Here is a 26,180-nt window from a genome sequence, read left to right on the forward strand (position 1 = left end):
CCCCACTCCAGTACTCTTGCCTGGAAAATCCCATGGACGGAGGAGCCTGGTAGGCTTCAGACCATGGGGTCGCTACGAGTCGGACACAGCTGAGTGACTGCACTTTCACTTTTCACTTTCATGCATTGGAGGAGGAAATGGCAACCCACTCCAGTGTTCTTGCCTGGAGAATCCCAGGGACGGGGAGCCTGGTGGGCTGCCATATATGGGGTCGCACAGAGTCGGACACAACTGAAGCGACTTAGCAGGAGCAACTTTCACTTTAGTTCATTACCCAACTGAACGGGGCACTGAAGGAAGAAGAGCCCGCTGTTACTGTTTAGCCCAGGATTGCCTTCGCTGCCCCTCATCAGCCTGGCACTGCTGCCCTCTGGATGCCCAGCCCCTAAGTGGCGGGGTCTTCAGAAGCACAGCACCATTTTGCAGACTCAGTTCTTTGACTCATAGGAAGGCAGGGGCCGGCTCATTCTCTAACCCCCAGAACACCTTGGAAAGCTGACAGTCTTTCAGTGGCCGCCTGACTCATACAGTGTTAGGTTCTTGCTATCGCACAGGTGGGTGCACTTCCATCCATCAGTCTAGATGGTTCTTGTACGCCTAGGAATGCTACATACACCGCGGGCCTCTCCCTGGCGAACACTCAGCCAAGGCTGGGTCTGGATGGTGCCTGCAGCCCTGCCCTGCGGGCCTAGGGGATGCACCTGAAGCCTCCATGAAGGGCTTGCACCTCGCTTCACCCCCACTCAGCCCGGAGCAGGCGGCATGGAGGCAAGGACTGAGACAAGGAAATGGGGTAACCGGCCCAGCTCCCCAAGTAGCAGGTGATGGGACCGTTCAACTGAATCCAGGCCCAAGACCAAACCTAATTTGGGGAGTGATCATGTCCTAGGAGTTCAGCACCGAAAGGTCGTCGGGCATCACAGGTCTGTCCTGGCAGTGCTGGAAAGTTAAAGCACCAAACCTCAATCTCCCAGGTCCTCAAAGTCAGGCATTTAACCAGAGCAACACAGCCAGCCTTCCGAGTTTTCATTCTCTGAGTTTTTATTTTTAGTTATTTGTTTTTATAGTCCTTCATGGCCAGGCTTGCTACAGGAGATCGACAGCAAAACCCGAGTTGGCTTGGCCTCTGACAGTAAAGATGAGGATTCAACGCGTCAATGAGGAAACCTCCGCCTTGGAGGCAGGTGGGACCATGGTCCCAGGCCGATGGGAGCCTCAGGGGCACGGTTCTCAGAGCAGATGAGGTTTTTGACAAATGCTGACATCTTAAGAGTGCAAACTGGACACTCTGCTAAAACAAGCCAAGACAGACGAGACGGCCAGGTTTACACTGCGTTCCTGTCTGCCTTCCCTAGGCAGCCCGGCCGATGGGGAAGGAAAACCGCCGCTACGGACAGACAAGGGGTCGGTATCCCCTCCAAATTCATAACACAGAGTCAGAGGCTGCGAGACCAAAACATGTTTACAGACAATGGAAGCGAGAAGGGAGCTCACTACATACATTCACTTTGGCTTTTTTCCCTACATTGAAATAGTCAGAAGTAACCAACCCACAGACTGCCCTGGCTCCTATAAGGAGTACCGCAGTTTAGCACCATTTGTGAGACAAGTCAAGGCATTTTTTCATTATAGAAAAGGTCTTGAGTACAAAAAAAAAATTATTTTGAAGTTCAGAACTGAACTCAACCACCCCTGGTTACTGGGAAAAAGACTGCCAAGATCTAGAGTCCTAGATCCTTTCCCTGGATCACCTGCATTTTGGCAATTTCACCCCTGACCCACACCTACACCCGAGAAATCAACAAGAATGAGACTAAGTTCTCATCAATGTTCTATTAACAAGCCCTGGCTATTAATGGGCACTCAAGTTATGGAAATACACAGATGCCATGAGGTCAACGACCTCGCCTTGCTCAGTCACTAAGTCGTGTGCCGACACTTTGCAACCCCTATGGACTGTAGCCCAACAGGCTCCTCTGTCCACTGAATTTTCCAGGCAAGAAGGTGGCCATTTCCTTCTCCAGGGAATCTTCCTGAACCCCAGGGATTGAACCTGCATCTCCTCCATTGCAGATAGACTCTACCACTGAGCCACCAGGGAAGACCCCTGGAAACAGAGATAAACATAGCAAGTGGTTTGCTGATAACACATTTCAATATAATTATCTGTTATCTCCAGACTTTATGACCACTCTGGAGAGTTTAATGACACCTACTAACACCTTCCACTATTTCCAGTAATAAATTTCAATTTAGCATGAGGGGAAAAAAGGCAAAAGGGACAGCTCACCTCCACCCTCCCAAACTTGTAGGGTCTCAGGCTGTGTGACCTCACACAGAACGTCGTGATTTGAGTGCAGACCAGCGAGCAGGCGTCACCCCGCCCATTCTGGTCATGGCCGAGCCTACCCTACCCTTACAGCCACCAGGGCTGGGGGCAGGCAAACCAGTTTAGTTTTGTGCTTTTCGTGGCTCCAAGTTATTCCCTGGATCAGTTACAAGTATTGATCATCAGCTGCCCATTGTCTCACTTCACTGCGCGATTCAGCACTGGCTTCCTGCTCTCTCCAGGCCCTCAGAAGAGACCCCCAAAAAGGTTTTCTAAGAGTTCAGCATTAGGTAGTCTACTTCTGTTACACAGGGGGCTTCAACTTTAGAAAAAGGAATCTGCAGAATCCACACACAGAAGTGGTGTGCGCTGGTTCAGATTTTTATCCTTTTATTAACTTAAGCTGAGGAGGTCTGTTAGGCATCCGTTTTGTTTTTCAAAGGCATTTTTTCATCTAAAATCAGTTCGTCCCTCTTCAGTTCACTCCTTACTGTTCTTGGGCCTTTTAACACATTACTGACTGTGGGTGGTTCACAAAAACTAACGCCTGTGGCCGGTGATTTGTTATCTAAGCAAAACTGAAACGTCTCTGGTAAGTTGGTAAAATTACTTGATATTGTGCCCTGACTTTGCTCAACTATGTGGGGACTCTTATATCTTTCACACACATTTCAGATTCACTCCAAACACATTCTTATTGGTTTTTAACTAGATACAGATCATTTAAGAAAAGGCATCCATGTATTTTTGTGTATGAGCACAAGTACAATTCCCTGGAGGTTTGTATTTCTGAAAATAACTTTCTGGCTTTCAAAGAGGGAGTACCTGCAAAGTTTTGCTTTAGAAAAAGAGACAGAACACAATCAAACTTTAACACCATAAAGGAGACAAAACCAGGAGGTACGTTTGACTTCTGCGCTGCAATGTAAGGAAGCTGGATCATCAGAGGTGAGACAGCACCTCAGTCACCACCTGGAAGCCCTTCAAAAAGGAGGCAACACTCTCAGGTAAACGAGCACCGTGAGGTGAAGAGGGCAGAAGGGTAACGCAGCCTTCTAAAAACAAAGCAAAAAACAAGCAAACAAAAACCAACAAAGGTGTTTTTTCTGACAGAGGGGTGAGATTCAAGCGGTCTGAGATTTTACTTGACAAGCCCTAGAACTGGAGGGAAAAATAATGAAACAATACCAAGGGGATGTCTGTTTACACAATCAAAGAAAATGTCAGACGTTAATGGAACGTACAATGGTATAATGGGAAGTGTGAACAGCTCTACGTAGAGAGCAAGGTCAATCCTGTTCTGTGCCTTTAAGGTGTTTTCAGATTTGCTGAACTCCAAGGAAGAGGAACTGACATTTCAGATCAAATCCCACACAATGAGAGGTAATTCCATGGAACTTGTTATTTAGGTTTAATGCACTTTAAATGAGCTCAAAGGTATAAGTCACACCTGTTCAAGGCAGGTATCTTCTTTCTGATAAGACCAGAGGGCTCCAAAATGACTGAACTCTTGCAATAAATCCTGGGATAGAAAGTAAGCAAAGTGTAGGTCCCACTACCTTCCTTTTTTGGAAACACTCATACCATTTTAGAGATCCCCTCTAAGTAAATTATACTCCTGAATCCATTTTGGTCTCAACTCAATTTCAATTCTACTGATATCACTCAACCAGGCCAAGACCAAGAATGAAAAATGGAATTAAAGCTCTGGGCAACTAGAGTTGCATGTTGCAACAAAAAAATGTATTTTTAAAGTTCGCCAATCGTCTACATTTCCTAAAGTACTGTTTCTTTGAAAGCTTTACTTCTCTGATGCAATGATCCCTCTAAACCTGCATGACAGTCTGAGAGTCTAATATGGTCTTGGGACAGAAAGCAACTTAAATGCACATTTTTGAGTTTTTATCAATGGGGTGGTTAAGACCACAATTTTTGCACACACTCTAACAATATCATACACAGCAACAAGAAAAAAGTATGAGATGTAATCGAGCTACCCAGAAGCCCAGTTCAAGTTCACTAAGACTAGAACATTTTCAAAAATGCAGAGATCATGAGTATCATTAAACTCAACAAGAGGCGATCTGCCAGCGGTTTGATGGACACAGACACCAACTGCCTTGTACAACTGAAGTGTTTGAAGTTGTGCTTTTAAACATGTTCAAGAATGAACTGGTAGGCATTTCCTTTTGTAAGTTGCATGAAAATCATGTAACATAAAATGAAGCATCCAAGCCAACAGGAAGTCGTCATTTTCATTTGGCTTCTAGGTACCTTCTTATTATTATTCGAGGCACCATTGCATTTCACAGTGAAAGACAAAGCCTCTCCAACACATTCACACACATCTAGAGTAAAATTCAACTCAAACACCCTAATGAGTTAAGTATCTACCAAAATGTGAATATTACTGATGAGGTAATACTGGGAGGAATACTCGTGTAACAGTCTGCATAGTCTTCTGTGTTCTCTGAGTTTTTTCTCAACCGAAAATTTTGATTTTTAAGTAAAAGCAAAACTTACATTTTCACAAAAGTTCTGTCCCTGGGGGCGGGGTGGGGGGAGGGAGAACAGATTAGATAGCTTATCAACTATATTATACTAAACCACATAAAGATTATAATTATTATAGAATAAAGCTCAGTACTTCAGGGTAACACCATCTCCACAAATATTGAGCCAATCCAGGTGCTGCTGATAGTCTGAAAGAGTGAGGTGTCCACATGCCACAGGGATTCGGGCCCTGATGCAGACAAGGCTCAGCTGGTCTGCCAGAGCCCACCCGCGCCTCTCAGACACCACCCTAGCCTGTGACTGACTAGGCAAGGGCACCATTAGTGGCCAGAACGCTGCTGACCCCGGGCATCCCAAACTCAACCAAGGGCGGGTGCAGCTCGGCCATGCCTCTGCAGACAGTGTTAAGCACGCTCTTGTACTGAAAACTTACTCATGAAAACCAGAGACCCCCTGCTGCTAACTCATTCCCCTCCAACAGATGTGGGACAGGAACCTGGCGATGGAAGCACTCTCCAGAAACTCATCAATTGGCCTTGGTTTCCACTAAACACGCACATGGGTCTAAGCTTGACTCTGACTAGATGATGGTGAATCTGTGGAACTGCAGATGAAGGAACAGCCCCTGATCCCGGGGGCTCTCCTGCCGACCACCCACCCCCGCACCAGGCTCCCGAGCCGGGGTGTCCGTGATCACAGGCGCCTGGCACGTCCTGGCAGAGCAAGAGTCCTGGGGCTGCTGCTTCCTCCTGCAGCCCCTTCTCCAGCCTTTAAGCAGCTGGACCCAGTTGATTCTATTAGACACTCGGCTTACAACAGCTTTAATTAACGTGGATTCAAACCATTGCTGGGTGAGACTAGCAGAGGATGCTGGGCTGTTGGCAGGCTCTGCCCCCGACTTCTACCGTGTGAACCGATTGCATAGATGTAGAGAAAGGGCACCGCAGATGCTGTAACCACCAGAACAAAAGTTACCATCTTTAAAAAAAAAAACTGAAAGCCAGTTTACTATGAGAGAGCGCTTTGGACACTTTCTGTCCAGGACGTGACTCCTCTGATATAAAAGTGTCTGTTTTATGGAGGAGGTGTAGTTTGCACCTTTTAACAGGTGTGCTCTGAAGGCTCCCACGGAAACGTACTGAGTCACAGATGAGGGGGAAAAAATCTCGGTTACTTGTGATTCGCCAAAGCTAGTCCCCAGAACATTCCAGTCTGGTGAGGCTAACTGGGCCCAGGCGTCCTCAGAGGTCGGGCTCAGGGACCTGCAGGCCCAAGGCCCCAGCAAGGAGCTGCCCGTGCCCCTCAGCCGCGTGGCCAGGCGGGCCAAGCACAGCTCACAGGCTGGTCTCCTCACACACTCGGACGGGGATGTTGTAGTGCCGGTCGTCCTCGGCGATCAGGGTCACCACCGGCCAGTCCCGGGGGGCGTCGGTGGGGTAGACCGTGACGAACTCCTCGGTGCCATACTTGGAGAGCCGATACACCTGGATGGTGTGGCGCACAGCGTAGGCCAGGAGGAACATCTCGACCTGCGGGGAGAACAAAGGCTGAAGGATGCGGCTGGCCCCCTGCTCCTGCTCTGGGGTCCCCGCGGGGCACAGCACGGTTTGGCCTGAGCCCATCTTCCTCCTGCAGTCCAGCCCCAGTCCTGCCGTTATGTGTGGGTCATTATAATCAAACACATCATCAAGGAGGGGTCATATGTCATAAGGGACTTGTGGTTTGAATATATTAAGAACATCTCAACTTGACAATAAAAAAGCCAATAACCAGTCTAAAAACTGCCCAAAGAACTTGAAAAGAATAGAGTTTTCTCCGAAGATGACATGTAAATACCACTAAGTACATACAAAGTCATTGGGGGAACGCAAATCAAACCCACAATGAGACACCACTTCCCACCCACTCGAACGGCTACAATCAGACAGATGATCGCGGGGAGAGACTGCTCGCAGGCACCAGGTTTTCTTTCTTTCAGGGGAAGGAAACTGTTTCGGAACTTGGCACAGGTAAAGGTCACACAAGGCTGCAAATGTACAGAGAGTGAGTGAATTGTACACTTTAAAATGGTTACTTTGGTGTTATATGAACTTCACCTCAATTTTTTTAAAAAAGTGTGGTAAGGATGTGAAGAAATGGAACTCTGAAACATTGCTGGAGGGGATATAAAAGAGTGCAGCTGCTTTTACAAAGTTTGGCAGTTTCTCAAAGTTTTAAACAAAGAATTGCCATGTAGCCCAGCAGTTCCACTCCTAGATTAACATATACCCAAGAGAATTAAAAACATATGTCCTGCAAAAAACTTGTACATGATGTTCATAGCAGGATTATTCACAATCGCCAAAAAGTGGAAACAGAAGTGGATGTATAAAATGTGATACATCCATACAATAGAATATTATTTGTCAATAAAAAGGAATGAAGTATTGATACATGCTGCAATACTGATGAATCTGGAAGACATTAGGCTCAGTCAAAGAAGCCAGTCATAAAAGACCACATATTATAAAATTCCATTTACATGAAATGCTCAGGATAGACAAGTCTGTAAAAACAGAAAGTAAGTTAGTAGTTGACTAGGGCTGGAGAAAGGGGAATGAGGGTATGAGGTTTCCTTTAGGAGTGATAAAATGGTCTAAAATTAGATTCTGCAAATTTAATGGCTGCAAAACTCTATAAACATACTAAAATCCACGGAGTTACACACTTCAAAGGGGTAAACTGGTATGTACATTATATATTTCAACAAAACTGCTATTTAAACAGGTTACAGCAGACTTGTGGGGACTCAGACAGGACTCTCAGAAGCCTAATACTCAAACTATGCTCTACCAGGCTTGTTAGTGCAAGCTATCTGCAGTGGTTCAAGACACGTAAGTAACTTACCTTTCGAGTACAAACAACTTTTTTAAAACAGTTATCTTCAACCCTGGCTGACTCAGCAGTGACTGCCATCTTTGCTCTTTCCTGTGTAACCAGTAAAAGGCAAGCTCCAAGTCAGCCATGCATGCAAGAAAGTGGCACTCTGAATGGAAAGCCTCAATGTTTCTCAGTTGTCGCTCAGTCGTGCCCAACTCTCTGCGACCCAATGACCGAAGCACGCCAGGCTTCCCTGTCCATCACCAACTCCTAGAGTTTACCCAAATTCTTGTCCATTGAGTCGGTGATGCCATCCAGCCATCTCATCCTCTGTCGTCCCTTTCTCTTCCTGCCCTCAATCTTTCCCAGCATCAGGGTCTTTTCTAATGAGTCAGCTCTTCACATCAGGTGGCCAAAGTACTGGAGTTTCAGCTTCAACATCAGTCCTTCCAATGAACACCCAATACTGATCTCCTTTAGGATGGGCTGGTTGGATCTCCTTGCAGTCCAAGGGACTCTCAAGAGTCTTCTCCAATACCACAGTTCAAAAGCAGCAATTCTTCGGCGCTCAGCTTTCTTTATAGTCCAACTCTCACATCCATACATGACCACTGAAAAAACCATAGCCTTGACGAAATGGACCTTTATTGGCAAAGTAATGTCTCTGCTTTTTAATATGCTGTCGAGGTTGGTCATAACTTTCCTTCCAAGGAGTATCTTTTAATTTCATGGCTACAATCACCATCTGCAGTGATTTTGGAGCCCCAAAAAATAAAATCAGCCACTGTTTCCACTGTTTCCCCATCTATTTGCCATGAAGTGATGGGACTGGATGCTATGATCTTAGTTTTCTGAATGTTGAGCTTTAAGCCAACTTTTTCACTCTCCACTTTCACTTTCATCAAGAGGCTCTTTAGTTCTTCTTCACTTTCTGCCATAAGGATGGTGTCATCTGCATATCTGAGGTTATTGATATTTCTTCTAGAAATCTTGATTCCAGCTTGTGCTTCTTCCAGCCCAGCATTTCTCATGATGTACTCTGCATATAAGTTAAATAAGCAGGGTGACAATATATAGCCTTGACATACTCCTTTTCCTATTTGGAACCAGTCTGTTGTTCCATGTCCAGTTCTAACTGTTGCTTCCTGACCTGCGTACAGGTTTCTCAAGAGGCAGGTCAGGTGGTCTGGTAGTCCCATCTCTTTCAGAATGTTCCAGTTTATTGTGATCCACACAAAGGCTTTGGCATAGTCAATAAAGCAGAAATAGATGTTTTTCTGGAACTCTCTTGCTTTTTCGATGATCCAGCAGATGTTGGCAATTTGATCTCTGGTTCTTCTGCCTTTTCTAAAACCACCTTGAACATCTGAAGTTCAGGGTTCACATATTGCTGAAGCCTGGCTTGGAGAATTTTGAGCATTACTTTACTAGCATCTGAGATGAGTGCAATTGTGAGGTAGTTTGAACATTCTTTGGCATTGCCTTTCTTTGGGATTGGAATGAAAACTGACATTTTCCAGTCCTGTGGCCACTGCTGAGTCTTCCAAATTTGCTGATATGTTGAGTGCAGTACTTTCACAGCATCATCTTTTAGGATTTGAAATAGCTCAACTATTTCAAAGCTAGTCACCTCCACTAGCTTTGTTCATAGTAATGCTTCCTAAGGCCTACTTGACTTCACATTCCAGGATGTCTGGCTCTAGGTGAGTGATCACACCATCATGATTATCTGGGTCATGAAGATCTTTTTTGTACAGTTCTTCTGTGTATTCTTGCCACCTCTTCTTAATATCATCTGCCTCTGTTAGGTCCATACCATTTCTGTCCTTTATTGAGCCCATCTTTGCATGAAAAGTTCCCTTGGTATCTCTAATTTTCTTGAAGAGATCTCGAGTCTTTCCCATTCTATTGTTTTCCTCTATTTCTTTGCATTGATCGCTGAGGAAGGCTTTTTATCTCTCCTTGCTATTCTTTGGAACTCTGCATTCAAATGGGTGTATCTTTCCTTTATTCCTTTGCTTTTCACTTCTCTTCTTTTCACAGCTATTTGTAAGGCCTCCTCAGACAGCCATTTTGTTTTTTTGCATTTTTTTTTTCTTGGGGATGGTCTTGATCCCTGTCTCCTGTACAATGTCACCAACCATGCTTCTCAAGTGGTTGGCTATTCGACTAAAGAAGAACTTAGGCTGTTCAGAGCAACGTGATGACCCAACAAAGAAAGAGAGCAGAGTGTGGTGAGTCAACGGGTGACCCACAGGACAGCACCATGCTGGGTCTGTGGGTGAAACTCCAAACTTAACCTATCTGTTGAAGATCCAAGAGCAGGCTGGCTCTCCTGGGTAAAGTCTATTTTTAAAGGATGCTACCTAATACAGCGACAGCAGCCAAGATTAAACAGGACCCTTCAGAGGACTCCTTCCCAGGGCTTGGTTTCTTTCTGGAGCCAAGGGTTCTGGTCCCATCCACCACACGTCAGGAGAAAGCCCAGGCTGAGACACCTTGGTGGGTATAAAACAGGTTCACCCTCGAGGGCTGGGAGGTGGAGGGAGGTTCAAAGGGGAAGGGACATATGTATACCCTCGGCTGATTCATGTTGACGCATGGCAGAAACCAATGTAGTATTCCAAAGCAATTATCCTCCAATTAAAAATAAATAAATAAATAAAAAAATAGGCTCACAATTCTTCGGCATGCTTGACTTGAGTGTGGGGAAGAATGACATGTTCTGCTTCTAACAAACAGAACCTAGTGTAAGTGCCAGTGAGTGAGTTCCAAGATTAGACCACAGAAGGCACTGGAGCATCCTGGCTGTCTTCTTGGACCACCTTCTGAGAGAAGCCAGCTGCCACGTCAGGAGGACATTTGAACAGCCCTATGGAAAGCCCCACATAGCGAGGCACTGAGCCCTCCCACTGACCCCCAGTGAGGGACTGAGCCCTCCCGCCAACAGCCAGGTGAGTGTGCACCAGGCTGCAAGTGGACCCTCCAGCTGCAGTCGAGCCCTCTGGAGACTGCAGCCCTGAGCAAGACTCAACTGCAACCTCCTGCGACCCTGAGCCAGAACCACACTACGGCAGGGCTCCTGAGCTCCAGACCCACAGTAACTGAGGCAGTAGTTGAAGGCTGCCGCCCTGGGCTAATGTACTCCCAAAGGCGCAACTCACCTGCTCCAGGCCGCCAGTGTGCCCCACCTGGTTCAGATGGTTGCGCAGCAGCTGACCAGGGTCACTTGACGTATCCCGAGCAAAAAGAAGCACAGAGAAAAATGGCACTTCCCTTCCCTTCTCCTTATCGTCATAGAGTTCAATGGCTCTGTTCAGCATTAGGAATTTGACAGCTTCATAGAGGCTGTACTCCTCTTCTTCATTTGTGAACAGTTCATCACAAGCCATCTGCCTTGCTTCCGCAGTTCTCAGTTCAGCCAGGCTTGCCCACTATAATAAGAAAGTTACATAATAATTAAACTGTTGTTCTGAAAGTCCCTGGTAAAACCCCACACTATGAACACAAAATTATTTTCAGAATACGTAGGTGACCACAGGTCATGTACCAACACTCAGTATTCAATCTTCCAGCTCAAACAACTGTACTCTTTAGACCACACGCTTTCCTTATTCAGCTTTTCCCCCGGTAACCTGATACAAAAGTATACCGCACTAAGGACACACTCTAGGATCACGGGATGGAAATTTCAACTCTCGTATCTTCCCAGGCCAAGAAACAGAACCAGTCAATAAATATTTGAAGGAGGAGCGATCTGGTGTGATAATGCCCTAGAGCATAGCTGAAATCACTCCTCCCCTTTAAGGGGCTTATGGCAGCTGATACCACCCAGAAACACCAAGCCAACCTTATCGTGAAGACGGGCAAAGAAGACTGTGACATCTCCTGAATACCTGTTTACTAAACTTAGCCTTCTAACCTCTTATTAAAAGCTTACTTGAGTTTCAGATGAATAAATCTACTCAGGAAATTCATATTGACTTCTGATTAAAGGAGAATCAGGTATTCAAGGAGAAGGGGGCAACACAGGATGAGATGGTTAGATAGTATCACCAACTCAATGAACAGGAATCTGAGCAAACTCTGAGAGGTAGTGAAGGACAGGGAAGCCTGGCGTGCTGTAGTCCATGGGGTCACAAAGAGTCGGATATGACTGAACAACAGCGACTGAACGACAACAATCAGGTATTCAGCTAACAAATGCTAACTCTTTAAGTGAAGAAGAAAACCCTATAAGTGGTTATAAGTTAAGAATCTCTTTGTGAATAAGAGATGCCAACACAAAACTAATCCTTGTGTATAATCAGTAACTACTGGTCCTCTGCAAAACCATTCAATTTTTTAATTCAAGAGTACATTTAAATGGTGATAACTGTGCCACAGGACTCTGAAAGCTACAACATCTCATATTCTCCAGGAGTAGACCAAGCTGGCAGGTGAGAGCAAGGCTCTGGAGTCAGAGTCAGGATGGAACAAGGGCCTCGCCACCCAGCAGCTGCTGGCCCCTGCAGGGCCTTAGTCTCGTCGCCTGTAAAGTGGGCACAACCACAACCATGATGCCCTGCTGGTGTTAGAATTACGTAATACAGAAAACTTTAGTGTACAGCCTGGTACCTACGAGGTGTCAGCAGTGCTGGCCCAGATTATTAATGAATAATTTTAATGGAATAATTATAAATTGGAATCACTTTAACATTCCCCCAAATCAAGATCTAGTTACTAGGTGTGTCTTTACTAGGTGTAAAAAGTGACTTCTCAAGAACTTAAAAATTTGAGTTAAAATGGATGGTCAACAGTGGCTATGCTGACCGTCCTGTTCACTCCCCGAGGCCAGAGCCCTGTGCTCCACCCGCTGCTAAGCCAGGGCCTGCCTGGGGCGGCGCGGGGCTCCAGCCCCTCTAATCCTGTCTTCTGCTTCAAGAGGCAACACGAACAGACCCCCTCTGTCCTTCTCTTGCTCCCACATCTTTATCACTAGTCCTTCTTCAACAGTATTATTTTCCAGCACACATTTCTCATTTTTATAAATAAAAACTAGGCTCCAGGAAGTCAGGGTCCTCCACTCATTCAACGAAGTATTTCCCAAATGCCTGTTGTGCGTCAGGCTCAGGGCAGCACTGGCTGTAAAGGAATGAACAGGACGGTCTCCTTGTCTGTAAAGTGAGGACAACCACAGTGACAATGCCTGCTGGTGGTGACAATTACATAATAGAAACTTCAGGTGCAGCCTGGCACATATGAAGTGTATGAAGTCTCCCGTGAGGCTGCAAGTCTCACGGGGCAGCAGACCACAGTTAAGAGGCTGATGACTGGGGTGTGTGCTAGGAAGGGTCCTGAAAGACGATGCCTGACGCCGCCTGACATCCCTCCCTACTCCATCTACGAAGCCCGGAACAACGAACAGGCCCTGCGTCCAGGGTTCCTGGTGAGGAGAGCGTCCGGGCTGTTCAGAGGCCAGCACCTGAGAGGTCCATGTGGGCCGGCGTGCAAGCAGGATACCCCACCCACGTAAGACAGCAGACAGCCACGGAGGGAGGGTTTATTGACCAAATCACTGGGGCTCAGCTGACCAAGTGCCTTCTCACAACTCTGCTTCAGAGAAACCCTGAGGACCGTTTTCAAAAGACAAGTTATTAAATCTACTGCCCTGGACAATTGTTGTAAAAGAAAACATGCCTAAGAAATATGGACAGAATCTTAAAACATGAACATAATTGGGAAGAATTTAATAAATGAGCACTCATATCGCTGATGATATTGTACGAGATATGGACCAAATGACATCCCTGACACTTGTCAGTATGACTTAGAAGAAAAGACTACTATTGTAAGGTTTGCTTTAAACAAAATTAAACATTTCACTTAACATGTCATCTCCTCTGAGAGTGTATGATGTTGATACCTCTTCATTTTACCAAACACCTCAGAGGAAGAGTTTGTGTTTGTTTAGAATCACTTTGCGTAAAATCCAGCCAAGAGCAAGTGGTAACCCACCGTTGTTGCTTAGTCGCTCAGGCATGTCTGATTCATGGCAACCCCATGGACTGTAGCCCACCAGGCCCCTCCATCCATGCGATTCTCCAGGCAAGAAAACTGGAGTGGGCTGCCATTTCCTTCTCCAGGGGAATCCTTCCGACCCAGGGATCGAACTCACATCTCCTGCATTGGCGGGTGGATTCTTTACAGCTGAGCCACCTGGGCAGCCTGTAACCCACTAAGTGAGGACTAAGAAGCGGTGTGCTGGGGCAATTGGGAGTCAGAGCTCTGTACTTATCAAAGAAAACTACATGTTCCAAACCTTCTTCCTCAGTAAAGCGAGGGACTCCTTAATTTTATCCACCAGGTCCTTGCTCTTCCCCTCAAATTTCAGTCCCAGCTTCCACTGCTTGATCCAGCTGTATTTACTTATGAGCTTTTCTGGCAACTAGAGTTATCAAGAAACAGAAGAAAGAAAAAAGGTTAACATTCCAAACAGTCCATTGCACAAGCCAAGCTGTGAGAAACAACGTACCCTAGGAGACCGACCTTGCGGCCTCTGTTTCCAGAATTAATTTTTGCATATCTGTCTGGGTTTAGGTCAGAGGACCTAAATCTAGAAGTCAGGAGGTCAGAAACAGCCACCCTGCGGAGGGCTGCTAGAGTGACAAGGCGGTTCTTGGTGAGGCCCAAAGGCACGGTCTACCTTGCTGGGCTCCCGCCACAGCCAGAAACACTCCAGAGCTCTGTGTAAGGGTGTGTGAAGGCAGTGTCCACACAGGTCTTGGCATAACCCACCCGGGCACCAGCTGGGCTCAATGGCCCTCACCCTGCCACTCCCTGATGGCCTGACTCAGGAAGGCACTTTGGGTCTAATGAGATGGTCCGGAAACAGCAAAAACCTGCTCCTTTCCTGACTAGGAAAACAAAACCTAATTTCCAATTTTTACGCTATCATCATAGTTTTAAGATGAAAAAGGAACAAGATGGTCTCCAGTTTAAGTACCTAATCAGTGTAAGCAAGATAAAAGACTACAACTGCGAATAAGAAGCAAGGGTTAAGGGACCAGGCTGGCCTGGCTCGTTAGAGAAAGGACACCGTCACTCGGCCTTTTTTCCTGGAGTGTCTGTTACTTTGTTTTCCCCTCATCATCAGTAGAATCTGGAGTCTGAAAGGCAAGCTGGGACAAAACTCAATCGATGTCAGCATGGGAACCCAGACTCTCCCAGGAGTCTAGGGTGTGTCAGGAGAAGTCCACGTTACTGGGCTGGGCATGGGCATGTCACCTCAGTGCTATAAACGCAGAAAGGGAGAACAGTTCACTTCCAAGTCAAAAGACCATTAGAGAATGATGAATTCTTCCCTGGAACCGGAGCTTAACAATCATAAATACAGTTTTAAACGAAGCCGTATGCTCTATTCTCCTGAATCTAAGACACTGAAGACCCTTCGTGAATGGTAACTCAGTTTCACCTTCTCGATCTACAGCAATCATGAGAAACTAGTGGGGTTTCATCTCTCCAAAGAGACAAAACCACTACAGGGATTGAGCTCCTCTTCAGCTAGTTACCACAGTGAGGCCATCTACACTTACTCCCTCGTGGGGGTGGGAGGGTTGCGTTCTCACTTATCATGATGACAAACGACCCCCCGTCCCACCCAAGAGGAGCCCAGCGCTGCGCCCACGCCGTCCTGCATTTCAGCAACATGTGGGCGGTTCTCCCGCAAACCTTCTGTTAGGCCCTCTGGTTTCTCACCAGAACCTAAAATGCCCTCAAGTGTCAACACGCTGCAATCCCAACTGAGCACAAAGAAGCGCAATGAGCAGAAAGTACCGGCTGCACAGATGTGAGCCGGGAGACGGGGTAGGGGGAAGCCCGGGAGAGCACGTGAGCATCACGGGACACTGGGTCGGGACCCACAAAGCAGGCATAGCACTCAAGTACTCGAGAGACCCCAAAGACCTAACTCCACAGAGGACCCAAATAAAAGTCCATTCCCTCGCTCCTTCCAGGCATGGACCAAATTGTCACTGGAGTAATTCTCCAGGGTTGTATACTTCTGGGAGATGTGGAGATCCTGGAAAAAGCCCCAAAATTGAGGTGTGAAAAGAAACTATGAGGAAAGAATAATGGGAGTTGAAATCCTTTACTCAGATTTAAAAAAAAAGAAGAAAGAGTATAACTTTAAATGCTTTTGGGGATCATGAGACACACGTCACACATACAAGGCTATTCCTTTACATTGCACACTCAGAGACTGGACTTCTCTTAGAGTAAAGGAGATTTAAGGAAGAAACAAAATTAAAAACAGGAAACAATGATGGGAAATACTTAACAAAGCAGGCAATCAGCTTTGGTGTAATTTCATTTGTGACTGAAATATTTTTTAAAAGCCTATTTTCTCTAGCAAATGTCCATAATCCTTGAAATCAGTACTATGACTAAAGGGACAGCATATACCAAAAACGTGTCCTTCCCCAAACTCATAATATGAGTTTTGATACAGTCTATCCTACTCTAAGCAAACACCGCCACAGGTCCCACCCATTCAGAGACATTCTGAAACTTAACGGAACCCCTGTCCCAAAGGACACCACCTCTTGAGGGACCCAGGTGCTGCCCAAGTTTAAGAAGAGCCAGAGCAAGCCACATCCAAGGTCAGGGTCAAGGTCAGGGTCAGATGATCTGACTACAGTCAACACCACAGAGACCGGGGTCTGGACGGAGGCAGACACAGCACACAAGGAGCCCAGACCTGAAGACAGGCGGTGAGGAGCAGCCAGACTGTGAGATGGGCTGTGACGGCAAGGCCAGAGCAGCTGAGCAGTGCAGGAAGCGTGGCCTGGCCCTCCTCTACCGAGCTCACACCAAGGGAGGCTCTCGGTCCTGCGCTTCCTGTTGCCCTGTCATGTCCTGAAACCAAATGTGTTCCAGGAGCAAGGGATGATGCCAAGGGCTGTGGACAGCCTCTCCCCAGATGTGAGTGCAAGCAGATACTGCCAGCTACAGGGCATGGGGCTTCTCTGGGCTCACTGCACAGATTTCCTGATGAGATAAATGCATGCTCAGGTCAAGGGACGTTTAGCACAGCAGGTGGCCGGCAGGCTGGGGCCGAGGCTGGCTCCAGGTCTACAGATTCACATACAAGCTCGGGTGTCCCAGGACCTGTCTGACTCGTAGTGCTGAAGAGGGGGGTTGGGGTGGTCGCGGTCAGAAGAGGGCCTCGGCAATTCAGAGATTCCAGCATCGGGGGAAACGGAGACTGACTTGCTGTCAGATGGTTACTGTGCATCTAACAGCAAGCCCAGCCCATTTTAAACTCAAATCGTTTACACCAAGTTCTAACAGCAAGCATGGTTTAATTCTTATGATCGGATACGAGTTATTCTAATTTAGTGGGAAGATGGACAGGAAATACTCAGAGAGTTTCATAGCCAAACTCCTGTAAGACTTTCGTGTTTGGTAGACAGCGTTAGGTATCAGCTGATCTGCTTGTTTTAGGCACGTGTGTTAACACATGTTGAGATGTGTCCTTACGAAAGTTACACGGTGCTATCTGGTGATGGAGAGACCCCACTTCCAGGGGAGGTGGTCCAGGCACCCGCCCTCCACGGCGCACACTGCCAGTCTCTGTGGGTCTCTCCACCCATCTGTGCTCACACGTGGTTCCACCTTGACTTGTTCCGGTCACGCCACACCACCCTCTCACTCAGCAAGACCCCTATGAGGGCGGACTTCCTGAGGGAGGACCAAGAGGAGGGGCCGGGATGAGAACAGGGATGGGATGGCGGCCACAGGCAAGGGCACGCGACAGCTGGGAGAGGTGAGAGACTAGTCTGGGCAAGGGCAGCACCCAGTCTATGCGCCTCTCCTGCGCTGGGCAAGGGCAGCAACCCAGTCTATGCGCCCCTCCTGCACTGGGCAAGGGCAGCACCCAGTCTATGCACCCCTCCTGCGCTGGGCAAGGGCAGCAACCCAGTCTATGTGCCCCTCCTGCGCTGGGCAAGGGCAGCAACCCAGTCTATGCGCCCCTCCTGCGCTGGGCAAGGGCAGCAACCCAGTCTACGCATCCCTCCTGCACTGGGCAAGGGCAGCACCCAGTCTATGCGCCCCTCCTGTGCTGGGCAAGGGCAGCAACCCAGTCTACGCACCTCTCCTGTGCTGGGCAAGGGCAGCAACCCAGTCCACGCGACCCTCCTGCGCTGGGCAAGGGCAGCAACCCAGTCTACGCATCCCTCCTGCACTGGGCAAGGGCAGCACCCAGTCTATGCGCCCCTCCTGTGCTGGGCAAGGGCAGCAACCCAGTCTATGCACCTCTCCTGTGCTGGGCAAGGGCAGCAACCCAGTCCACGCGACCCTCCTGCGCTGGGCAAGGGCAGCACCCGGTCTACGTGCCCCTCCTGCGCTGGGCAAGGCCAGCACCCGGTCTACGTGCCCCTCCTGCGCTGGGCAAGGGCAGCACCCGGTCTACGCGCCCCTCCTGCGCTGTCACCTCGAATAAGAAACATGAGGTACATGTGCCACCTGCTCCAGACACATCACCAAACAGACCCTCCCGGGAAAAGGCTCAAATCAAGGCAAGATGCTGGGGGCCAAAAAGTTAACACAGGGACAAGTCTTCTGGCTGCAGGAGAGCAAGAAAAGTTTCATAGACTTTTATATGACACCCCCGGCAGGTATGATGAGCTTTTTTCTGACGCAGGCCTCCTGGCATTCAATAAAGGTTAGATGACAAAAATAATACCACTGTGACTAACTAATGAGATTATGCTCCCAAGAGAAAAACTCTACTGATTGGCTGATACATACAGAAAAGGGAAGAAATTAGAATGCTTGAGAATTTCCATATGACTCAAATTCAGCCAGGAAAACCACCTTAAAGCCCCACAACTCACACACACAACATGTTCTCATAACCATCAGAAACCAAGCACAGTCCACCTAGACTGTTTTCAGTATGAAAGATGACCCTACCCAGATGGATCCTGTCAGTAAAACAAAAGGGACGTAGTGCTTTACTTTTACGGGGAATATTTTATATGCTTAACTACGTGGACCAGAGTTACCTGGAAAGTAACCTGCACCCGAGTTTCTTGGAAAGTAAAAGAATTCTAATTCATTACATCAATTAAATTCATAAATCTAAGCAGCTCCTTAAAGTAAAAAGTTCAAAGGAAAAGAGCCTACACTTGAGAAGCACTTTATGTCACAAGCTGTAATTTAAGCTTCGGTTAGCAAACAGAAGTTAAAGCAAAACTGAGTGAAGTTGCTCGTGTTTGCTACCCCAGCAGCGGCTCAGGTCCACAGGCAAGCTGACCAACATTTCCAAAATATTTCAGTGCTAATACTTAGCATAACCTGCAAAGCTAAAAAAGCCTACTGTATCGATTTCTTTTTGCTTCTTTATTGAAAAAAGAAATAAGCTAATACTGAGAAATCAGCTTGAGATGACGCATCTCTGATTAGAAGAATCTTTCACAGATGTCATCTAGACAGCTTACACAAGGGTGCTGCTTTCATACCACTTTATAGAGTGGTATATGGTATATATGGTATACCATATATACCATATATATGGTATCTCCAGGCAGACAGGTAGTATTCTCCACCCACTGGGCCTGGCTGTGCTCGGAGACTATGTAACACCCCGACCACCTAACAGATCTGCAATTAGCTGAGCTGCCAGCCAGTATCCTCTACAAGTCTTTATTCCAGGCAAATTCTCCAGCTCCTTCAACTGTTCCCAGGAGACAGATTGCCTCGGGCACATGCCCTTCTGTCCCGAGGGTACAGGCACAGAGCTGTCCACAGTCCCTAAAATGGGATCTGACCAGCCCAGTTCAAGACAGGCTGTCACTGCCTATGTTTAGAAGTATTCCTTTGTTTTTTTAAAACTTTTTATTTTGTATTGGTATATAGCCGATTAACAATGCTGTGAGTTTCAGGTAAACAGTGAAGGGACTCAGCCATACGTATACATGTATCCACTCTCTCCCAAACTCCTCCTCCCATCCAGGCTGCCACATAACAGTAAACAGAGTTCCCTGTGCTGCACAGTGGGTCCTTGCTGGTTATCCATTTTAAATATAGTAGTGTGTACATGTCCACCTCAAACTCCCTACCTATCCCTTTCATTACAAAACAGGCTTCCTCATCACTGAGGCCATCGCACACCTGTGGGCTGCTACTGGGCCTGTGATCCACTAAAATCCTGACTTTTTTCCCCTAAGTTGCTGGGGAGGCACATCTCCCAGAGCTGACACTTTGGGTTTTGGTTTGGGGGGTTAAGACAAGCCCAAGATTTCCCATTTTCTTCCAATTAATGTCATATTGTGAGCTCCACTCAACCATGACTGCCCACCAAGCTCTCGAGGGATGGTCTATCATCTAACCTATCGTGACCTCAGCTGATGTTCATCATGGATACACGACACAGGGGTAACGTGACTTCTTGGGGTGTCACTGTCAGGCTGCAGATTCAAAACAACTAACGAGGGCCAGGCAGGGACAGAGCCCCCAACCCTCCCCTCCCCAGGAAGCCTCCCCCAGCTGACAGCAACCATCTCTCTGCCGGTGTTGCCGCCCTGTCACGTACCAAGCCTATGACCTTCCTAACACTCTCCAGACAATGCTGATTCCCTGAACTGGAGCCAGAAGCCCAGAAACGTGCCTTTGGAAACCCCAGCAGGTTCTCAAGAGAGTATAATATAAAGCCCACTTGGTGGAGACTGTGACCCGGAAGTCAAACGGCCCTCAGTGCTCTGGGCAAGCCCTAAACAAACCCCTGCTCTCTAGTTCAGCTGAGGCGCTAAATAAATTTTATCATCTTTCTCCTCCGGGAAATAACAATCGTTTTTGGTTGGTTCACTATGCAAAGCCATCCCAGCCACAGAAAGCTGCAGAAACCTGCACGCTGACGTCACACTGCAGGCAAGCACCAGCACACAGCGCGGGTAGACAAGGGAAGTCTTTGCTGCAGAAACGACGAGAAACAGTGCAGACTCAAACCTGCGGTGGCAGCGTACCAGCGTGAGCTCCGGGTCCTGCAGCCAGGAGGGCAGCACCGCCGGCTGACTCATGGCCTGGAACAGCGTGGCCCTCAGCGCACAGTAGTTATCTCCGCGGACTCGCCTGATGGAGGTGAATTTCTGAGACACCTCCTCATAGCCCTGCGCAAAAATCATCAAAGAATTCAAATGGTCATTACTGACCTCAGAGAGCAGGGAGAATTTTATTCGTGTGGAAGAAATGTGCCCCCCAAGCCCCCCACCCCGATCAGAGGAAGAATGGCCAAGTCTTTCCTGCAGGATATTTTAATTCCTTTTTTATTCATCAAAAGAAATTAACGAACGTTAGTATCATACAAAATATCAGCATATGTAGCAGACGCAACATACTAGAACATATAGAATAGGACACTAAGTATTATTAAAATGCTGCTGCTGCTGCTAAGTTGCTTCAGTCGTGTCCGACTCTGTGCGACCCCATAGACGGCAGCCCACCAGGCTCCCCCGTCCGTGGGATTCTCCAGGCAAGAACACTGGAGTGGGTTGCCATTTCCTTCTCCAGTGCATAAAAGTGAAAAGTGAAAGTAAAGTCACTCAGTTGTGTCTGACTCCTAACGACCCCATGGACTGCAGCCTACAAGGCTCCTCCATCCATGGGATTTGCCAGGCAAGAGTACTAGAGTGGGGTGCCATTGCCTTCTCCATTAAAATGCTAGTTGCCCCCAAAGTTGAAGTCCTATGTCCCTTTCTAAGCAACTGGTGTAACACTCACTTATTAATAACCAGCAATCTGAAGGCTTTGGTCTGTGTTTAAGTTGACCCTAAACTCTTTCTTTGGAAGGAATGATGCTGAAGCTGAAACTCCAGTACTCTGGCCACCTCATGCAAAGAGTTGACTCATTGGAAAAGACTCTGATGCTGGGAGGGATTAGGGGCAGGAGGAGAAGGGGACGACAGAGGATGAGATGGCTGAATGGCATCACTGACTGGATGGACATGAGTCTGAGTGAACTCCGGGAGTTGGTGATGAATAGGGAGGCCTGGCGTGCTGCGATTCATGGGGTCGCAAAGAGTCGGACGCGACTGAACTGAACTGAACTGAAACTCTTTAATGAGGAGACAGGAAAGAAAAGAGATGTACCCAGCTTATGTGCCCAATCCCCCAGCCGTGTCTGACTCTTTACGACCCTATGGACTATTGCCCACCAGGCTCCTCTATCCATGGGATTTTCCAGACAAGAACACTGGAGTGGGCTGCCATTTCCTACGCAAGGGGAATCTTCCTGGCCCAAGGCTCAAACCCTCATCTTTTGCATCTCCCTGTGTTGACAGGTGGATTCTTTACCTGGCTATGTCTCCATATTAAAAATAACACCCTGTACCCCAAATTTCCATGAAATACATAAAAGACTATATGTATTGTCTTGGAGGTGCCTGGATAAATTCTGTTTTTTAAAAAATGGATTGAAATGTCATTATTATTCAGCCTGGAAGTGAAACAAGGAAATGAAAATTCTCGGTGACATGCTCAGTCACCCAAACACGGCCATCCAAACGGACTAATTTGAGCACACTCCTCTTAAAAGGACACCATGAAATCCCAGGGAGCTGGTCCAGGCACCTGGCTGACTGAGTTCTCCGTTGGATGCTGCTCAGGCCTCAGCATCAACTTTCAGGCTTTCCCATCTCACTCCTCTTGACCATGTGGATCTGTCACTTGCCCTGCTCTTCCTCGACAGCCATTTAAAACCCTGTTTCGCCCTCAACACACACGTACGCAAAGGAAGAAGTGGCACCCTCCTGGGGTGGGGACCCCGTAGACAGTCATCCTGTGTCCAAGCACTGGACCCTGTCGTAAGTTGTTTTCAAGATTCAAGTCACAGGATGATGTTCGAAGTGGATATGAAAGTATTTCTTTCCAATAATAAAATTCTGAGAGCTGCATTTCTGTTCAGTGGCCCAACCACTGCAATAGAAGGCCCATCAGGGAGACTCATGCCTACTAAATGCACCTCTTCCCTATGGTAAACCCCCAGCTGTCCCAAATACTAGTTCAACAGCAACTGCACCTTTCCAAATGCATAAATCACTCATGGGATCGTGCAGTACACTGTAGTCCATATTCAGTGAAAAAATCCAGAGAAGCGGGCCCCAGCAGTCCAAACCTGCAGTGTACAAGGGTCAACTGTAGGACCAATCTCCACCCATGGAGGAATGCTGGATTCAGGATCCATCTGAGGGGAACCCAGAGGGGTGCTGCCTGACTACTGTGCAGCGGGAGTGGTGACCCAGCCCGGCCACAGCCCCAGCAGGGCCACGTCATGGGAATCCCTGACGTCCCACAGCCTTGGAAGAACTACCTTTGGGGTCACCCAGTTATGCAATGGGACTGAGAGGGGGCAACTCCTGGGGTACCCTAAATAAAGGCAGGAGCTCCAGGTCCCACTGCTAAGGGAGTACGGGAGAGTCCAGGCCCCGAGGACTGGAGGATGTGAAAATAAATCCAGGTGGGGACAGCAGATGTAGGTCACACAAGGCTGTGACCTCACCCAGCCAGAAGGGCATTACAGCCAAATGCCAAGGGCCAACCCATAGCTGGCCCAGCTCAGAACAGCACACAGTCATTTATGCGTTTTTCAAAGAAATCAAGTTGCTGACTAACTGATAATGATTCTGTATTAATACTGAGACAGCCCTTATCTTTGCAGTCTGTTTCCTCATCTCTAAAGTTAGAACCCCTGTAGTAACACAGTCTAATGGCAGTTGTCGTAACTATAACATCTAAACATAACGGCAACCCACTCCAGTACTCTTGCCTGGAGAATCCGATGGACAGGGGAGCCTGGTGGGCTGCTGTTCAAGGGGTCGCACAGAGCTGGACATGACTGAAGCGACTTAGCATGCATGCATGCATGGCGGAAGGCAATGGCAACCCACTCCAGTATTCTTGCCTGGAGAATCCCATGGACAGGCGAGCCTGGTGGGCTACTGTCTATGGGGTTGCACAGAATCGGACACAACTGAAGTGACTTAGCAGCATAGAAAAGGACATACTAAATAATTACCTATGGTAGACTACTGGAAAAACTCAAAATGCACGCATCCAGGCGTCATACCTTTTTCATACATGTTGCTTTTTGCGTATTTCCCCTCCATTCTTTTTTGCAGTAGTCCATGATATCCATTTCAGGAGCTACACTTAATCTAGCTTCTGTGAAAGAATCCAAAAAAAGGGGTGGGGGGGAGGGGGAATAAGGAGATAAAGTATGATCAGAATAACAGCATGGCTTCGCCTGAGAGTTCCTTTCTCGCTCACTGCAGTCCCTCCCACGTCTAGAATCTCAAAACTGCTGACCACCCAGTGCAGACCGCCACCACCTCGCTCCCAGACCACAGAGGTCTCCCGCTGAGCCTCTCTGTCACCAGACCCTACCGGCCATCCCCCACACAGCAGCCAGAGTGTGCATTCAAAAACCTAAGTGAGATGCTACCTACCCCAGCTGGGCTCCAGGGCCTCCCATCACACCTGGGAGTCTACTCCCTTCCTCCCTACAAGAGGGCCCCCTGCCCTGGCCCTCCACTGCCTCTCGGGTCTCAGCTCCCCCACTACCCACACCGACAGCTCCTGCCCTACCTGCGAGGTACCTGCTCCTCACGCTCTGCAGGTCTCTGCTTACCTCTGACACTGACATTCAATGTCAAAACATCTCACACACACATTCTCTCTCACACATACACACACACACTCTCTCATACACACACACTCACACACACATTCACTCTGTTCCCCTTACATGGTTCTGCTTTTCTTCTTGGCACTGATCTACACCTGACATATTTCTTTCTCTGTACCCTGCCTCTCTCATCCCTACACACACACACACACACACACACACACACACACAAACATACACACACTTTCACTCTGTTCCTCTTACATGGTTCTGCTTTTCTTCTTGGCACTGATCAGCACCTAACATATTTCTTTTTCTGTATGCTGCTTCTCCCATCCCTACACACACACACACACACACACACACACACACACACACACACACAGCAAAACATGAGCTCCCTGAGGGCAGGGGCTTGGTCTGTTTCTCAGCTGTGCCCTCAGCACCGGCAACCACACTGACCTAAGTATCCTCGAGTAATGTTCATTCAAACATGCAATAGTCTAAGCTTTGAGACCACATAGCTAGTGATTTGTAATTTTTTCACATCCATTATACAAAGAGATAACACCTCTATTACAGATGTATATTTAATAATCTTTATTTCGTTATATCCTGCTTTGATCCCAAAGGGCTATAAACTGTTGATAATCAGCCAGAAACTAACAGAGCTCTCAATGTGAGCTGAAACTCGGGCCTGTTTGATTCTAATAACACATACACCCCAAATAAAAGAGATAACTGATGATCAGACAGATGTTATAGTAAAAAATAAAAAGGCCTTCAGACTTCTCTTGTTTAACACATGAGGCCTGGGGTTGGATTTTGTGGCCTAGGCATATGCACGCACATGTGTAGGTCTTTGTATGTTTTAGGAAGAAAGAGAGCTAAATTCCCAGGCATATCTTGACTTCCTTTTTAAAATATTGAAGAAGTAAATGTTAGCAAAGAAATCAGAATATAAACACAGAAGTACCTCATGGCATATTTACTCAAGAGAAAGTTGTACATAAAATAAAGATGTTATAGTCAACTCAATCCAACAAACACTGTGTGTCTAATATGTGCCAAGCACTGAGCTAGGAGCAGGGGCATATGAAGATAATAAAGGCCCAGATTTGGCCCTGAAAGGGTTTAGCGACTACTTAAGAAGAAAGGACCACAGGCCTTGATCGTGCAAGATGTGATGGATGTGGGATGACGGATGGAGGAGCACAAGAAGAACCCCTAAGCCCTTCCTGTACTTTAATAAGTAAAACAATTTTTTAAGACATAAAATGTCAGAATTGCCTATTTTAAAAATCTCATTGATAAATCCTTTCATAAGGAAAATAAACCTTCTATACAAAAGGGAAAATAACACACACACAGGTAACAAATACATTTATCTGTGCTTAAATCAGGATTGGCTTAAAGGTGAACCAGACCTAGAGCCTAATCCACAGAGACCACGAATACCATGGCTGCACAGCCAACCCTCAAATAAAGAGCAGTCACTGTCAAAAACACTTTGTGTTTATTAGTGGAAGGAAGAGTTCCCTTTAATCGCTTTTCGACTCGCCTCCTCAGAAAGCCCAAGGAGCTACACGTGTCCAGAGTCGAGGACGTTCACTGGGACACGTTCTGCCACGAGCAGAGCAGCTTCCAGCTCGGGAAGGGCCCCCAGAGAAGAAAGTCCAGCCCTGGCGCTCTCCTCACCCTCGGTCCTCTTTCCTGTGGGTTGGACACCTGGGCCCTCCACAGGCCAGCAGGGGCCACATCTCAGGACTGAGCGGAGGAGGCAGGAGGCTGACTGGGCTCAGAGCCCAGGCCACA

General features: G+C 47.5%; 1 protein-coding gene across 4 annotated transcripts in view; it reads right to left on the bottom strand.

Moving 5' to 3' along the window:
* Nucleotides 1-1,016: 1,016 nt before the first annotated feature.
* OTULIN (OTU deubiquitinase with linear linkage specificity) overlaps nt 1,017-26,180 on the bottom strand; it is a 36,860-nt gene continuing 11,696 nt past the window's right edge. For 3 of the 4 annotated variants that reach the window (XM_055554534.1, XM_055554536.1, XM_055554537.1), the window contains 5 exons: nt 23,808-23,902; nt 20,710-20,853; nt 14,004-14,129; nt 10,867-11,136; nt 1,017-6,372 (listed from right to left, as the gene is read on the bottom strand). In XM_055554534.1, coding sequence (XP_055410509.1) covers nt 6,178-6,372; nt 10,867-11,136; nt 14,004-14,129; nt 20,710-20,853; nt 23,808-23,902 — 830 coding nt within the window. In that variant the 3' untranslated portion in view covers nt 1,017-6,177. The remainder of the gene's footprint in view (nt 6,373-10,866; nt 11,137-14,003; nt 14,130-20,709; nt 20,854-23,807; nt 23,903-26,180) is intronic. The other variant, XM_055554535.1, reaches the window with a different exon arrangement.

Source organism: Bubalus kerabau, chromosome 18 (assembly GCF_029407905.1).
Source record: "Bubalus kerabau isolate K-KA32 ecotype Philippines breed swamp buffalo chromosome 18, PCC_UOA_SB_1v2, whole genome shotgun sequence".
NCBI lineage: Eukaryota > Metazoa > Chordata > Mammalia > Artiodactyla > Bovidae > Bubalus > Bubalus kerabau.